Here is a 17,821-nt window from a genome sequence, read left to right as displayed (position 1 = left end):
TGTGATTTTTTTTTGGGGGGGGGGGGGGGGGATGTTAAATTTCTGGGGACAGTCCCTTGCCCACTATGACTCTAATCTCTTATATAGCAAATTTTATTAGCATCTTCTGAAATCCAAAGTTATTACACAAAAATCTGCCTTGAGTCAGATGACATTCCTATCCACCAGTTTCCAGCTTCTTTTTCTTCAGCTTCTGTTTATTTCATTTGTTTTATTTTTTCATTCAAAATACCAAAGTAATTCAAGGCTTTCTAGATTACTTTTCAAATTGGTCACAGCTTATTAGTAAGGGATTGTATTACATTTTCTAATGTCCTTTTAAAACTTTATACACCCTATTTTTCTCAAGGCCCTAGGGTCGGTTTTGGATATGCAAGATGTGTTGGGATATTTTTTCCCCTTTTGGAAGGATTGGCTAGTTTCTTGCATGTAACAACTCCAAGCAAATGCTTGTAGTTTTTTCCATCTTGTATGTACGCCAATGAACAGTTCCTTCTCACACTTTAAATCATCTGAGATCTACAGTACATTAAAGTAAGCACTAACTCAACATATCAATACGAGCCCTTAGCTGCAGCTGTAAACAGCAAAAATTGCTTCATACATCAGGGGCAATCAGCAGAATCTACCATCAGGTTGCTGTCAGATGGTAAACTGAACATACTTCTAAAATAAGTGTATGTGGATCTCACCTAACAGATAATCCCACTGCCAAGCATAGTGCTGAAAAAATTACAACTTCAGACATATACTCTAGAAAAAGGATGCTAATCTGATAACTAATAAAATAGTTACCATTCGAACTACTAAAGTATAACATCAATATTAGAGTAATTTAGGCCTTGTCCCAGACAAGCTCAGCAGGCACTGTTGTAAAATGCATGTCTGTGCAGCACTGTAACCTACAGACACCTGCACTAGCTAAAAATGATCCTCACAGTGCAACTGTAGACCTGCAAAATAGTGTCTTCGGAGTGCCTAGTGAGCCCATACATGGGGGACTCCTCCACAGAGTCTTTCAGCACTACAAGTCTAAGCTAATGAAGTACTTAATTGATGCAAATCATCTTAGACTTAGAAAGTATCCCTTAAAAAAGCTCCATGGTTAACACTAAACATACTTGATAACAGCACTGCATGTTAAGTGCCAAATAGTTAAGTGCTACTCTTTTACCTCCTCAAACCCAATCCTACAAATTCTACCTCCCCTAGTTCAGTTCTATGGTTTGCTCTTGCTTTGGGTATGTGGCAACAGCAATTTAGATGAATTAAGGGGATTTCAAAACAAAATGATCCCTCATGCCCCCTTATTAGGACCCATAGCTGTGGTTCATGAGAACAGCTTCTGTTAAATCCTGAAATAACCATGAGGTTATCTAAGCATCCTAAGTATCAGTCTCCTGGGGATATTTGTTTTTTTGGGGTGATTATAGACTATTCTGCTTTGTAAGAATTAGGCTCACAAGTATGTGAGTTGAAGCAAATATTTTATACACATACTCTTAACCTTTTGCTGTGGGTTTTAAATCTCATGCTGGTATCTGTCCTTTGCATCAACAAAGGAGTTTTAATGTTCAGCAGTAATAATAACTAAAAATGAGCCTTTTAACCTGTTTGAAAGTTGCTGTGGGCTGGATGCTAAGTCAAGAATCCTTCAGATGGAAGGTTAATTGAAGAGAGGGGGAAACATAGTGGGGATTAAGAACAAAGACATATGGAAGGAAGTGAAGAAACTGAGTGTTACGAATGTTTAGTTTTTAATTTTTCTGCTTTAATTGACAAGCTATCGTCTGAGTCTTATTCACAACAGATGGATTTAAAGATTATTTAATTTAAATTTATTTAGTGTGGAGACAAAGATGCACTGTAAAGAAATAATCCTTATCAATGTATCTACTAATATGAATGATTTTAATGGAGATTTGACTTAAATCACAGAAATTGATCAGAAATTGAATTACTGCTTGCCATTTTTCCTGTGGCCTTTGCCACCTTGTTCTACTTACGCAAACACATAAAGTAAGTCCAATGAATCACCTTCTGAAAGCGTTTCTTTCTTTCTGACTTTTAATAGAGACTAGATTATTCCCTTACAGGTAGAGTCAGAAACAAACAGGATATGTCTAATGTTTGTTGGAGTGGATCTTTTTATCACTACGGTACTTTTCCCTAAAGGAAAAGGAATTTTTGGGCATTCTTTCCATTATTACCAGAACATTATGACAGTGTACCAGTTAATGCCATGTCCTAAAAAGCTCTTCATTGTCCTACTAGTTTACAGTTTTGATTTCAGAATAGGAGCTACAAGAAAGTCAGTAAGAATCCACAGTATTAAGAAGTATTTTGTGTAGTACATGTCCAAAGAAATATGCAGAGGAGAACGACTGGTTAGACTTCAGTACTTGTAAATGGAGTAAAACAGGGTATACAAACACAAGGCAAATCCCTTTATATTGTTAGTGAGTAATTTTATTCTTTCTTTCTCCAGGCATGATGACATCAATAGGAAAAGCCAGAAACCCAACAGTCAAAAGAGTACTGAAGAGCCAGAGCTGCAGGAATTTTTCCTCTAAACCACATCTCAGCATGTCTCACTTTGTTCAAAATACCTGAAATATATCCTTTTTGAAAAACTAATATGAGACATACCCCTCACCAGCAAAACAGCAGCTGTTAGAATGCCTTAATTTGTAGCAGTTAGACCATATACAAAACTTTTTTATGATATATGTGTATATGTAATTTGTTTGTAAGCTGTGCTGTGTAAAGGCATGGATGAGCAAAAGTAACAATTCGAATATTGTTATGACACAGGCAACCTCCAAAATGTTTGTTGGGCCACAGAACACATTTTGTACTTTGTGTCTTGCATGGATATATTGTCATATATCTTTATTCCCCTTTGTCAATGGCATATACTGTCAAAGTTTCTGCCAGGACTCTGCCTGCTCAGCTACTCAGTGAGACCAAGGCAACAGCATTGATTTTTTTTGAGTATGTTTTGTCTGTTGTTATTTCTATTTTTTGTAAAAAGGAAATAAAGATGGTGTTAATAGGACACGCTGAGTGCAGATACTTTTTATACTTTACTGTTTCATCTTCGAGCCTTAAGTATTTTGTTGGTCTTTCTGGTGTTCATTTGATACTGAGACAGTGTCCGGTACCACGATTTCAGTTCAATCAATCAGTTGAGTCAAGAATTGCTTTAATGTTTAGTGGTCCCTTTTCAGCTTTAAAATGTGTAGAAATAAATAAATAAAAATAAATAAAAATATAAATGCAATTTTAAACTACCATTTATTGTTACTTGACAAACACTGGCAATATGCTTAGCAATCTTCTCAAACCTAGTCCATATTCTGTCAAAAATGTCATGATCCCTTTACTAAATGTTCTTTGAACCTTTCAGATAAAATACAATCTCTTACTGAACTCACTTTATTTCTGGTAAACTATGAGTACCTTCTGCAAATGTGTCATACAGCACAACATCCAAAAGCAGACTACTACACAATCTTTACTTGACATATTTATTTATTTCAGATATGTATGTTTACATTTGCTTTGGTTACATTGATTACTTTCCATTTGAAGACTGCTACTGTTTGGTGAGAAAGATCCAAATACATGAGGATTTATTTTACTGACTGTTCTAATGGAACATAAGGGAAGTCACAGGTAGTTTGCCAAAGTAATTTTTTGTCACAAAGACCATCACAGAATCATAGGCTGGTTTGAGTTGGAAGGCATCTTTAAAGGTTGTCTAGTTTCAACTTCCCTGCAGTGGGCAGGGACATAAAAAGATGACAAGATTATGGAAATTAAATTCCTACAATTGTAGAACTAGTAAGTAAATAATATGGACACTCAAGAGGATTTTTATTAAGTACAAAGGAGTTGCTTTCTATGCAGTTTCTCTTGCCTGTTGTTGCTGTGTTCATATTGACCATCGAGTTTCCTTTCTCATCAGTGAAAAGATAGAGGGACTTCCTGAGTATGATTCATTGTACATGTTATAGATATCTCATTTACAGGAGAACAAGTCCTTTCTTATTTACTACAGGGGAATCTGAGGTAGTAGGTCTCTTGGAAGAGTTACATGGTACTTGGATGCCTTTAACTAAGTGAGATAAATGTCTTTCTTTGGGTCACTCATCTGAGTGATGTCACGTTTGGTCATACAGCTGCCATGGACCAAGATGACTGAATGCCCCAGGCAGCCTGCTTGGATAAGCACAAAGTACTACTGGATAAAAGAGCCAACTGAGGCAACAGCAAAACCCCCCACAAATAGAAACAACAAAAGCATGCACTTACAGAAATGAAATTCTGATTTTTTTTCCACAGTTCTTATCTGTCACTTGGCAACACTTTGATTTGAACTAAAGTGATAAACCTAGCACTCTTGCTGACCTGAGCTGTGTTGTTTAAAGAAACAACCTCCAAAAATATCTGTCAGTCAGGAACAGCAACGCCTCTAATGGGCCTCCTGTCATCCGTGTGTGTATGAAAAAATCTGAATTCAATGTGAGACGAGACATATGTGCTGCAATTGCCAGAGTACTGAAAGAGAGCATAAGGAGAGATCCTGTGTCTGGTAGATGGGCTTAAAACAAATTGTCAGGTAGCATTTTTGAAAGATGAAGAGATTTTACTACGGTCATACGAATGGCAGAAGCATCAGTCCTGCTGAGTGATCTTGACTGGCTGGAGATATGTAAAGTCTAGATACCTGTAGAATCTAGCTGAAGCAGGGGATAAAACTGGAGTTCTGTGGAAGGATTTGAAACAAGGTGTAAGCATTGTCAAGTCCTGGAAGAAAGAAATTGCCTGTTCTGGAGACCTAGGATTTAAAAGTCACCTTCTCTTTCTGGGGTATCTATTTCTGGAGTACATTCTCATACAGCACATGGTGAATCAAATTATGCAAGTATCCTATGACAATAGAGATTACTAAATGAGGTAGGATTAAGATGACAGAAGATCTTCAGACTCTGTGGTTAAAGATACCTGCTAGGTGAATAATGTATTGAAGACTCCTATTCCAGGTAATTGGATAACTGAATACATCTGGGGAGGGCTGGGTGTTTCAAGTGAGAGCTACATGTGGTCTTCTTACGAATCTCCACGGTTCCTGAGCACACTGGGGCAGAAGGCAGTTTTGGGGCTAGCTAGTACAAGACAGAGGCCAACTTCATATAAGCATGAAAAGTAGTGTCTGGAGGGTTTTATCTCTGAAGAAGGTGAACTCATGTTGTATAAACTGCTGATTTCATTGTTCCTAATTTGTAGTTTCTTTCCTAGTTAGGGCCCCACATGTCTGATGTCATCCTCTTAGAGAAATGCTGATTCTATGATCTTCAGCTGGCTGAAGCTTGTGTTCTGCATGTTTGTATCCTTAGTAGCTATAGAGTCCAGGTGCCATAACTGCTTCTGTTTGGTTTATAATCCTCCAGGCAGATCCCTCGTGGCATGAGTCTAAGTCAGGCTTCTGTCAGCAAAGACAAGCATTTCCCAGAGGCAGAAGAGCTGATCAGGGCTTTTGCAGAGAACTTCTTCAGAAAGTACCAGTTAGCCAAAGCTTTTAACAGGAGCACAAACCCCTTTTGATTACAACCCTCATCAGAAAAGGTCCTCTCCTGTCCAATCAGAAATTTCTAATCAAAAGAAGGTAGTGAAGTCATTTGCTAGTGAACCAGTGTGTGTCCTAATAAAACTGTATCTGTGGGGGCACCACGGACACAAAGAATGGCTTTTCATGTTCTGTCACCGCTAAAGATGTCAGACTAAGAGCTCTCTGTGTTTGTCCCATAGTTCTGTACCAAAGGTAATAAATAGGATGTCGAAGAGCAGTAGTGAATTCCCAATTTCATGTAATTTCTTCCTCTTCTCTTTTGAAGAATGAAAATCATTTGCTAGGAGCCTTGTTTTTTCATGGTTGGCTGATTCACGTGTTTGTTTCAAGTATTTTGAGATGGGCAGTCTATGGATGCATGCAGTGTTGAAACTGCAAGTATGGGACTTCATTTCATCAGTAGGATGGTGGGCTACGCTTTGTTCTGCATTAGTAGAGTAGCATTTTGATAATATTTTATCTACTTGCCTCTCAGTCTCCATATTAGAGGGCAAACACATTGGTTTATTAGGTTACTAATGATTAAAATAACTATAGGCAGCATAGCTGGTGTGTGAAGGAGATGCAGGAGACAAGTTAAACAAACAGTTTAGGTTTAATATTCATTTCACTGTAACTGTCATTCAGAAACCTTTTCATAACATCAAGCTGACATAAGATCAATGGCACAGCAGAATACAATTGACAGCATAGCAGTAAAAAAAATATATTCCTACATCCACTTATTTATAACAAAATGGTAACTGTCTCAGAAGGTTCTCTGAGAGCTGATTTGTTGCATGTTTTATCACCTACCATAACAGCAATGTCAGAATATGGCCATGCAACACAGTCAAAAGTAAAGTAAAAATGTCAGCACATCGTATGCTAGCTATGAATTAATGGATTAGTGAATGGATGTCATGGTGAGATAACTTTTGTCTGCATGTCGACTAAGATTCAGCTCCCAGTTCCTTTGAAATATTTCTTAGCTTTTTAAAAAACTGCTTGATGAAAATTTGACAGAAAGATCTGTGAAAAATGTTGTCCCTGCATTTGCAGCATAAAACTGCAAGGCTTAATTGTCTGTCATGAAATGATTTCTCAATGACATGATAGGAACAATTTCTCAAATTATATTGCATTTCCTATTGCAAGTTCAGAAATGCCTAACTGTACATCAACTGTACTTGAGTATAGCCTGTTGCTCACTTAGCTTTTGTATAACCTTGATTCTCTGTTCATAAATGCATTTTGGGGTTGCAAGTAAGTACACAGTTGTGCATGAGAAGTGCGTACAGTGCATGACCTGTAACCAGAATGTCTGTCAATCACAGTACTATCTTAAGTATACGTTGCCCAAGTGAAAAGGCCCAAGCACTTTACTGAACCTGCAGTTCATGCTCTGCCTTTGCGCTATATCACCGCCATATCACCTTCTTGCATACATCAGACATACTGCCCACTATTTCTACCCATCTTTTCCATGTTATATTGACCAACCAATACGTAACTTGGACCCAAGTATTAGAGACTGCAGCCAGGAGAAATTTATCCTCCTTGCACACGTTTAAGCACCAGTTTTCCACATACTTTGGATTTTGTAACATGGACTGCTTTTGTCTAACATCAATGGACAGCTATAAACACAAGCTCAAGCCATCTGTTTCCTGAAGAACATGTTATTCTTTGTCTTTGACATCTGCACAGCTATTTCCTTTCCCACTCCAACACTAGGTGTTTTGCCAGGGTGCTTACTGGCAAGCAGTCTACAGGAGGAAGGAAAATAATTATTCTGGGTATATTTGGGAAACTGATAAGAAATCCTGAGGCTGTTAGAACACAGACCTAGCTTTTTATCGCTTCTGCCAGTCAGCAATACTGCTCCAAGAAAAGACAAAATAAAAATCAAGTGAGTCTGGAAGGGAAAAGGCCTGAAAGGAGTTTACCTTCTTTCTTCTATAGACATTAACATAAACTTACGCCTAGATGGTGTACAGATATCTGTAGGACCTGGAAAAACTGCAGAATAGGAACAAAGTCAGGGGTTTTGCAAAAAGCTGTGACCTAGCCATGTACGTCTGCTGCATATGCATGTAGATAGATATCTGAGTGGATGTGCAGTAGTAGAAGTTGTGGATATGGACAGCAAACCTAGAAATATATTTAAAAACGGAACATGAAAATACACAAGTGCAAAGCCATAAGGAAACAATGAAAAGGAGCTGCTTGCCAAAATAAAATAAAATAAAATAAAGAGCAAGTGATAAAGAAAGACAATTGTCTTCCAGTACATGACTAAAATGGAGGATGGGAATAATTGTCCCTCCTTGTTGACCTCTATGTTGTCTACTAAGGGTAGAACAAGAAGCAGTGAATATAGAACTATAGCAAAGGGGGTGGAGGTTGTTAGCAAAACTTTCCACGAGTAATGATAGCACTAGAATCAATAGCCTGGGGGAAGATGTGAGAGAGTCATAATTGGAGAATTTTAAGAACAGGTGGGAGAAACAACTGTCAGAAGTGGCATGCCAGCAACAACCATCAGAAATGCCATGGGGCAGGCAGTTCAACTTGGGTGACCTCCCGAGATCCCTTTCAGGCTGCTCTCTTTTAATGGGTCTGTGATTCAGTTGCAGCAGAACCAGCTTAAGAGAGAGAAATGCTGAGGTCTTTGCAACTCCTGGCTTTTATAGCACTGTCAAGACAGCCAACAATTCTGCCAGAGGTCTGTTACATGGCATTTATTATACGACAACATTGATCAAATAATACCCACATACGGGTTTGCTAAGGAATCAAATAGGTGATATAACTTTAGGCTTCCTTAAAAATATCTGCCCCGATTGTGGAAGGTTTTAAAGTAAGTTTCTGGTCTATTAATAAACCAGGTAAAATCTTTTTCCTCAGTGCACTGCCACTTCTCACTAGGAGCCAGGTTTCTGAGCTATAAGAAAAAGTTCTTTTACAGGATCCTCAGATTTCACTGTGCACGCAGTAGTGGCACAGGGGGTAAGAGGAGAGATCCCTCACTGAGGCAGATGATCAGTCCAGGTTTAGTGAAAAGGAAGAGCCTCCAGCAGCAGCTAAAGGTGCCCATTTTGGTGAAGAGCAGCTAGCAAGCAAACTAGTAGAGCAAGTGTGGGATGAGAAAGTGGCAATCCTGGGCATGATCCTAGTCCTGTACTTAGCCCTTAGTTCCCTTCCCTGTTGCTCAAACATGGATTCTGGCTTTCCCTAGCTGGAGATACGCATAAAAAAACATCCTAGAGATATCAACAAGATAAATGCAGCTTCTCCCAGCAGCACAGGAAAAAGTTACTTTTGCTGTTCTAGTGATAAAGCGTCAGGTTCATGAAAATGGTGCACTGGTGAAGGGCTCTTGAAAGCTAGGCTTGATGATGCTGCTGCCAGGTTCTGGGAGCAAAAGAGGACAGGAGAGTTGCATTTTCAGCAATAGCTGCTGCCTAAAGTACTCAGCAATAGCTACTGTAGTTTCCACTGCTCTGATGCCTGCAAAGTGGCAGCAGTGCCTTACACAAATGCCTGTTTTGTCAGTGAGGGAAGAAAGGCCTGTGAAAAAGAGCTGCACTGGGAGAGGACATATGTAAAACAGGCTGGTTTTGAACATTTTCCTGTTTTCCAGAGAGAAATGTTTGTTTCTCACGAAGGTCTCACTTGGCAATACACAACAGGATGTTGGTTACAACCACATCACACCAGGTCCTTTATTTACATTTGCAGGACCAGGTAAATAAATCAGCCAAGTTCTTCTGTTTCCTGGAGCATGATGTCTGACAGTTCTCCTAGAGGAGACGAACTTTATCTTAGAGTGAAGATTTACACCCCAAAACTGTGGCTGAGGCAGCTGCATTTGTACAAATTACTTTCTGAGACACTTGATAACAAAAATACTCTTTAGACCATCCCTTACAGATGGTGCTACAGTTCACAACTGTACTTTGACTTCGTAAAATCTGATCAGGAGAATGAAATATCCTCAAAATCTACATCCTATAATTTCTATATCCCCTGGGAGTGCATTTGCAGGAAATAATTTTAAATGCATTGCCTTAAACAAACTACAAGCAATGTTGTGTGCAAAGTGCTGACTGTTCTCACCTAAAAGTCACTTGGATGTCTCACTGGCTTGAAAGTGTCTGCCTGATACAATCCTGGGCATCCTCTTCTAAGCTGCTTTTCTGAAGCTAATCTTCCTTTATAGTATGAAGTTGTTAGAAAACGATCAACCTTCTTCATGAGCATCTCTAATTCTGTGATGGAAAATTGCCACCCAGTGACATCCAGGGTCAACACTGGAGATAATTTTTGCCAGTTTTCAATAGAATTGTGCTGTGTCTTCACAAACCCCAAGGTGCTGAAGGTAGATGCTTTAAAGAGTACTTCAAAACATTAAACGACACTGTGTACAAAGATTACTCACAAAGAAATTGTAGTGTAAGTATTCATACTGAAACCTTTTTCTGTCTTCATATGAACAAGCTAAGCTAATGGTACAGCAAAGTCCAAAGTAAATGAAACAGAGAGAAAATCTTTTTTATGCTGCAGCAATAAAAACTCCAGGCATTCCCCTGCTTTGCTTTTTATTATACTTTTACTACAAACATAAAACATGCGCATATTTAATAAGGCAGTGTTAAATAGACAAAAATCATCTGGGGATTAAATGCTTATGTATGCTCTGATTTATTTTCAGGTTTTATTTATAAAGGTCCATGACTGGAAAAGTAGAGATGCTTGCTCTTTTTGAATTTCTGGTTCCCTTGGGTAAAGAAATTTGCCACATGAAAAATAGTAGGCATCTTTAGGGAGCTGTTACTCATCCTTTCCAGCCTTTTTCAGTACAAAGAGAGAAGAGATTTGTACTTCAACATAAAATTTTTAGTCCAGAATCTGGGCATGTAAAACAGGTCTGTTATTTGTTCTGAACAACCTTTGAAGCAAGGACCAGGCCATATCCAACAGAGACTAAGGGGAAGAGAGTTTTGCATTGATTAAAACAAAAGAAGCTAAGTCATTTGGAGGTCTCCATTGCTGTCTCTCTTAGAGATGTGCTTGGCAGTCAAGAAACCACTTTACTTCCCCGTACCCTCACCTTTTGAAGCTGGTAGAAGTCACAATCTCTTGGACTGTTAAGTCAGATACTGAAACACAATTAATTTATTCTGAAAGCAAAGAGAGTACAGGGATCCAGAAACAGGAAGAATCAATTTCTAACAGAGAATGACTTTTCAGTTCTACCCCTGTCCTTTAGATGGACGGATGGATGAGTATATAGACAGATAGGTATTCTTTTATACATATATGTAAATGTATGTGTATATATATAACAGAAGAATTTAAGATGGCTCATAGATATAAGATACAACTTGGCAGCTACCTGTTGGTCTGAAAGGTTTTCTCTGGAATTTTTTGCTCCTGATATACATTCATGTAGCAGAATATCTGTTAGTTAAACACTGCTTGTTCAGTATAATGGTAACTTCAAAGTAGTGAAAGCATGTTGTGCCAGGCACCAGGGAGCTGTTTAAGAAATATTTCACATAAAAGCCTTTTCAGGGGCCAAAGTTTTCCTAATGATGTATTGAGAACTTGATACAACATAGTTTGGAAAGATTTCACATACAAACACTTTAGAAGTTCAAACTGTGTGCATTGAAATTCTATTGGAAACCCAGTAACTGCAAAGTTTTAAGTCAGTAGTATGATCATTCAATTAGCAACTATCCTTAGGGTATTAGTTTCTGTATTCCAGATGCTTTTTTTGTGCCATTTCAAGTGCAGTGCGCTCCAGGTTTTAGAGCATAACTTTTTATATTGGTCTCCAGCTTCTGGCATTAAAGTATTACGGGAACATATTTCAGCAAACTGTTCACAAAATTACTATTGCATGGACCAAGCTGTTAAAAAATTGGGTTTGCAGGTAAAAATGTAGACGTTGTCTGCATGCAGTCATTTGTGTGCTAAGTGAATGGTATCCTATGTAGAGAAACTTTCATAGACAGGCAGACCACGGCAGCTCGGAAATGCTCACTGCTGGGTGGCCTCGCTGATCACCAGAGGGAGACAAAGCGTGTAACATTTCAGGATAGCTCTGGAAGCGGCAAGCAATTCTCAGGGTGAAGGTAGCTCAAGATTATGCGAGTTTCTGAAACAGTGATAGATATACGTAATAACGAGGCCTTATTGTTTTCCTCAGGATGTGCATGCACATGATGAGAGACAGGAGAATAACTTTGCATCAGCTGAGGGCAAAATATTCCTGAATAAAGGCAAACTCACTACTAGTAATTTTATTTTATTCTGAGTTAATGCAGTACGTCTGCAACGATTAATGGTTTGACCAAATCAACACAGAAGCACTGTGCTTTGTTGGGGTGCAGCCTTGTTGAGAGACAACTTAAAGGGTATTTGAGACCTCATCTTCAAACCAGAGTTAAACTGTTATTAAAGAGGGCATGACTACATTGACACATAATTGCTTCAAAACTCAAAAATAATAATAAGATAAGTTTTCATGGCCAGAATACTAGGGGGAAAAGTGCATTCTCTTTGATAGCCACAGTGCTTTTGTTATACCATTGCTCAAAAGACAGCAGAGGTCATTTCTGCCTAGATGCCAGGGCTAGACACCTGCAGAGCAGTGAGATCAGCTTGTGGATGATGAACTCAAGCCTTCCCTACTTCATCAGCCAAAAAAATGATTTGGAAGTCTACAGTGATGTAGCAATGACTTCTGGAAAAAAAGTCTAGTGGCCAAAAATCATGGTACTGCTCGAGGCAACAGGCCTGCAGATCTCAGAGGCAACATAATTACCTGGATGAGATGGCTTCTCACAGCTACCACAGCTAATCAACATCCTCTGCTCTCAAGAAGTTGCATTTGATAACTGCCTATCTGCTAAACATCTTCATTCTGCTTTCTATCTCACTTTATTGATAGGAAAGAAAAAATTGGCAACTTAATGATTTGTAAGTAGTTGGGCTGTCACACAGGTTTTCACTGAAAGCCTATTCAGTGTCATTTCCCTGACAAGTCTCAGAACAGAACCATTCTGTAATGGTCAAGATAATGTGGACTCTTAGGTACTCTGTATTCCAAAACACAGGCAGAAAATCTATCATTTCTTCTGTGTGCCACTCACAGTTGCAGGAGGAACAGATCACTTAAACAGCACTCATTTCAAAGTACCAGGTACACTACAACTTTCATCTGTTCAAACACAGTGTCATGTAGAGTTATTTAAAGAATGAGAGAGAAAAAAGAAAGACACAGCAGCTTTCACAACATGGAAAGGCAAACAATTCTGTTCATCATATAGCAGATATCTAATTTTGTACTGTTCAGAAAAGTGCCTTTATGTAGGGCTCAGGCCTTGGTTCATTTTGGCGATAGCAACCGTTCTGAATTCAGTTTAGAGACCGTGTCCCATATGCAAGTTCTACCAACCCTTTCTTTTTTAGCACTAAAGTAATGCCATTTCTGGATTGGCCAGGCCAACAGGGTTACGTGGTTGTTAATTGCTTGAGGTTGGCTTCATTGAAATTTTTTCACATTTGAACATCTTAAGCAGATAAACAGACACATACTGTTCTTCTTTTATGCTATCTCCTCTATGGTTTGCTGAGTTTCTGCTAGTTGTCACATGAGTTCTACCTAACGGATAAAGAAAAGAAGCCATATTTATTTTCACAGGTAGTACACACATTCATCTGAACATTACCTGAATGGTAAGTTTCTGTGCTCATGTAGCAGGAAATCTCTCTGTTAATGCAAACAGAAACTTAAACAGGACAAAACACTTTTCCAGAAGGCAAAAGCCTAACATTATCTCTATTTTCAGCATCCATTGTAAGATCACATTGGAAAACAAACACTACTATTGTTTTTATTTCATTTGGGTTTTTTCCTATTTTATTTAGTCATTTACACTCTATCCATCATGATAAAATTTAGCCATCTATACTGTGTCGTATGAGCCAAATATTCCTTCTAAAGAAGTTCCTTGGGAATTTTGTCATTAGTTTTCAGCTATACTGGGATTTTTTCCCAGTGTTTATGATTAAGTAATGTCTTTCATCTCCAGAGATCTTCAGAGTTTCTCACATGCTGTGGACCGGCCCCCAGTCATTCTTAGTTCTTCAAAGAATTTTTCTCCACCGATGGGTTTAGGTTTCAGTTCAGCACATGCTGTGTTGGGTGTATATATGTAATGTTTTTATGTCAAAAGCAAACACAGTTTCATAAGAGCTTCAGTCTGTACATGCACAAAGACAGTTATGTGTTTTAAAGTGCCATTGTTTCATTTACTGGCAGAGCATAACATGGGGTAGCCTGACAAGGGGCAACAAAGATATTAACTATTTTGTCCTGAGAGTCAGGAAGATAGCTGAGATCCAAAGAAGCAATTTGATGCTTTCTTACAATCTGCAAAAAGATTTTCTCAGCTGGTTGGTACAGGCTGCTACAGACCAGGAGTGAGCTCATGCCTGTGTCTGTCTCACAAAACTTCCTGCTGCAGCTGCTGGAAAGCCCATTTTCTCTCCCTGCATTTTCAGGAAACTTTGCTAAGGAAAGACTATGACATCATGAAAGTGGAACACACAAACCTTTCTATGGGAGGCCAGCTTCTGAAAATTAGGTATTTTCCCCTTTTATTTGGTCTTTTGATTCAAAAAGTAAGTTACAATTTGATAGTAATGGGAAACTTCTAATAATCCTTCTTCTATTTCCATGGTTCTCATTGGAATCTAAACTGCATTGGTCACTGATTGCTGCTCAAATTCTTCTTTGCCTTCACCTGTGTTCTTTCTCCTTTCCTCTCTTTCTGGAGGAAAGGGAGGGTTAAGTCCGTGTCCTCACAAAGGAGTAATAGTTCTTCCCAAAAAACAAGTCACAAGCAAACTATTTAATTGTAAACGTCTTGCTGAAGAATTGGTATACGAATGAGACATGACTTCATCCTTTAACCCACATGCTTCACTGGTCTGGGGAACCCTGGTGGGTTTGGCCCATTTTAGTCATACTTGTCATGGGAGATCCTTATTGACTTAGTAAGGTAGCTTTAAAAATCTCCATACAGAATCCAGCATATGGTATATTTATTGGCAAATGTTAATCCCCGTAGGAACAAGTTCTGTAGTAACAAATGATGAATTATGTAGCTTCATAAGCACTCATGTCATCAAATGCACCATTGACCTTTTTACATTTTCTGGGGGATTTTCTGCTGTGTGCAGTTTCTCTGATTTGGAAGTGAAGCAGTTTAACAACATGTCCTGAAGGAAATAGGTAATCAATAATTTCAGTTTTGGTTACTGCAAAAGGTAAATGAGACCTGTATATTTGTTGGGCAAGTAAGCAATCCAGGGTTTAGGGAAGCTTAAACAGGGCCTAGCAAAGAACATGAATACTCATAGTACAGGGGCACAAAGCAGAATTTCTTGACAGGGGGAAAGAAGTAAGAGTAGGTCAAAGAGGTCTCACAGTGCTGGAGGAAAAAAATGTTCATTTACAGCATGCTTTTTTGGGCAAGAAGTAAAACTGGGAAAATACGTCACACCAGGGAATAAGTCTGTTTTGAATTTTAACAGAAAATGTTTGTAAGGTAGCCTTCAGTTAGCAACCAAGAGGATGAATCCCTATTTAGGTTAACCTGAGAGATGATCTGAATTTGTTGCCTGCATCCTGTGATTATAATTTTGGTCTTGAGTTTGTTAGGTCATGGAAACTCTAGAAACCATATTGACAACTGGAGAAGGGTTACCTAAAACAACCACACTGAGAAACGGACCAAAGAAGATCAGGATATGGCCATGTCTGGCTTTCCTCATAGCTTGAGACTAATCTGCACACAGGAACAGCGCCTGAACCATCAATTTGGCAAAATAAGACTGCTGCTGGAACCAACACACCACTTCCAGCAGAATGGTTTTCCAAAACTAACACTTTAAGATCTGATAGAAAGGATCAGTATTACTATGTGTATGTAACACTCACAGCTCTGTGTGTACAGTATACAGCCTGTGCTGCATGCAAGTACCCACTGACTATATACAGTACAGGCATACCTGGACAAAGAATGCTTTTTTGCTCATTAACTATAGTCCATGTTAAATCCAAAACTTTTACCATGTTGAGCCAGCTGATGAATTTGACCTCTTCTGCCCTTGCCTTAGTCACTGCCACAGTCTGCTGTAACCAGAAGTAATTCTGAAAACTGGGTGCTAGAGCTGATATCAGGTCAGGAAGCCATGTAGGAGAAATGGAACCTATGTTTCACAAGGTGCACCCGCTGCCAGGTGAAACCCAGGAATCCATATCTACAGCGGTTAATGTAGTTAGTTTTGGTCCTGGTCTCTTCCAGCGCTCTGTGCAACAGCTGAGATGAACTAACTTAACACGATGTTGCAATGCATGTATGTGCTGTGCCAGCTGTGGGCAAACATAGCTGTTAGAAACACCTATTTTCCTTATGGACTAATCTGTAGAAGGTGTGTAAGTAAACATGAAGGTAAGTTATCTTGATTGTAATTCACTTGCAATTCAAATGTCAGCACAATTCTGAGGAACAGTTAATATTAACTTACCATGCATTTCATTATGTGCCCCTAAAATCAGTGCTAGGAATTGTGCAATGATTAGTCAGAGGGAAAGGGTGGACTGCCACCAGTGGGGCTTTTCTCTGTGGCTTGTCTGGGCTGGACCACATTTCACTGTAGAAGCAGAGCAGGGTTGCAGATGAAGATGAGCTAGAAGTGCTACTTTCATTACTTTTGTGAAGACTGACCAGAACCACAGTGTGAATGCAGGAAGCTGGGCATTTTCATATCTCCTCTCCCATTGCACATCTCAGGCTGCCCATCCACATCCACACGGGCTGTTCAGCAGACACCTGACAACTACCTCCCCTATCCCTGCTGCTCACCCTCAGGACTCAAAGCAAGCAAACGTTTTGTCAGCATCATAGAAACAATTCTAGAGGTCCCATTCAGCCCACAAGTATGAGGCAAACCACACTATTCTAGCACAGGCACACTGGAGTAGTTCAAGCAGACTGAATTGCTTGGGGTTTGGGCTGCCAAGAGAATTTTTGGGCCCTGAGAACATATGCATGCCCTGGGCCTGGGCTGCCTTCCCCATCCGATCATGACTAATGGTCTTAATTGATTGGAACTGCCAAGCCTGGCTGCCAAGCAGAATATTTTTACAATCCCAGTTCTATTTATGCACCAACAAATACAAAACTCAGAAAAGAAAGTGTGAAGTAGAACTGCAGGAAAAGAAACAAACTGGCAGAGAGGACTGTGAAATGATGAATGACAAGGCACTGAGGGGTGATACCACACGCATATAGCTGTGCCTGGTTCTAGTGAGTGCTGAGAGCACTTCTAGGAACAAGTCTATACAGACCTCTGAAACAGCACCTGGCACCTGTTTTGGGAAGTTGTCTTACTTTGAAATATGCACTGGCTTCTGCTGGAGATGCACTTGCTTTTCTGCTTTCAGTCTTTTTCAGGGACAAATGTCACCCAAATTTATCAGCTTTGTCAGAGCACTTTCAAACATAGAACTAAACCTGTTACAAGATGACAGACACAAAGGATCTTAGTAGGAACAGATTTTTTTTATTAACTATGACAGAGAAACCCCATTCTTTGGAAAAGACCATTCTCCTCTCAGGCAGCGTTGCAGCTTTTTTAGCCAGGTATAGGAAAATGTGTTGTCCTTGTTTGATTCCCACTGCTAGCCATAATAAACAGAGCATGTCCACTTGCCACAGAGGGATCATCCTGGAGAGCATGGTTTTTTTAAGGCTGGTTTTCACACCAGCACATGATAACCCAAACGTTTACTACAGATGATCCTATCTAAAACATATTTTCTCTTTCATTGCTACCTTAAAAAGAGATGAGAATAGTAACAATTTATATCATATCAGATCTTCGGCTCTGCTACTACTTGTGCACTGACTGGGCTTCCACAAGCCTATTTGACTTACCTTTATTCAGATGAGGCTGACCCTCCAGTTACACTTACTGTAGTTTTAGGAATGCATCAAGCTTAAATGAAACACTTGGAAAAAGCCAGAGAATATCTCAAGTAAACCTTGGAGGCAGAAAGTAATCCATAAGGTATGACTCTTACTTCATCCAGATTTGCATTCTCTCTCCTTTTGCGATTGG

General features: G+C 39.2%; 1 protein-coding gene across 1 annotated transcript in view; it reads left to right on the top strand.

Moving 5' to 3' along the window:
- SNCAIP (synuclein, alpha interacting protein) overlaps positions 1 to 3,058 on the top strand; it is a 48,885-nt gene extending 45,827 nt beyond the window's left edge. Inside the window, exon 11 of the mRNA XM_010009354.1 lies at positions 2,489 to 3,058. Within this exon, the coding sequence (XP_010007656.1) occupies positions 2,489 to 2,573 (85 nt within the window). The 3' untranslated portion in view covers positions 2,574 to 3,058. The remainder of the gene's footprint in view (positions 1 to 2,488) is intronic.
- Positions 3,059 to 17,821: the final 14,763 nt, after the last annotated feature.

This window comes from Nestor notabilis, unplaced genomic scaffold (genome assembly GCF_000696875.1).
Source record: "Nestor notabilis isolate BGI_N333 unplaced genomic scaffold, ASM69687v1 scaffold1942, whole genome shotgun sequence".
In the NCBI taxonomy this organism is placed as follows: domain Eukaryota; kingdom Metazoa; phylum Chordata; class Aves; order Psittaciformes; family Psittacidae; genus Nestor; species Nestor notabilis.
Note: the sequence above shows the minus strand (reverse complement) of the source record. Positions and strands in the feature narration are given on the sequence as shown.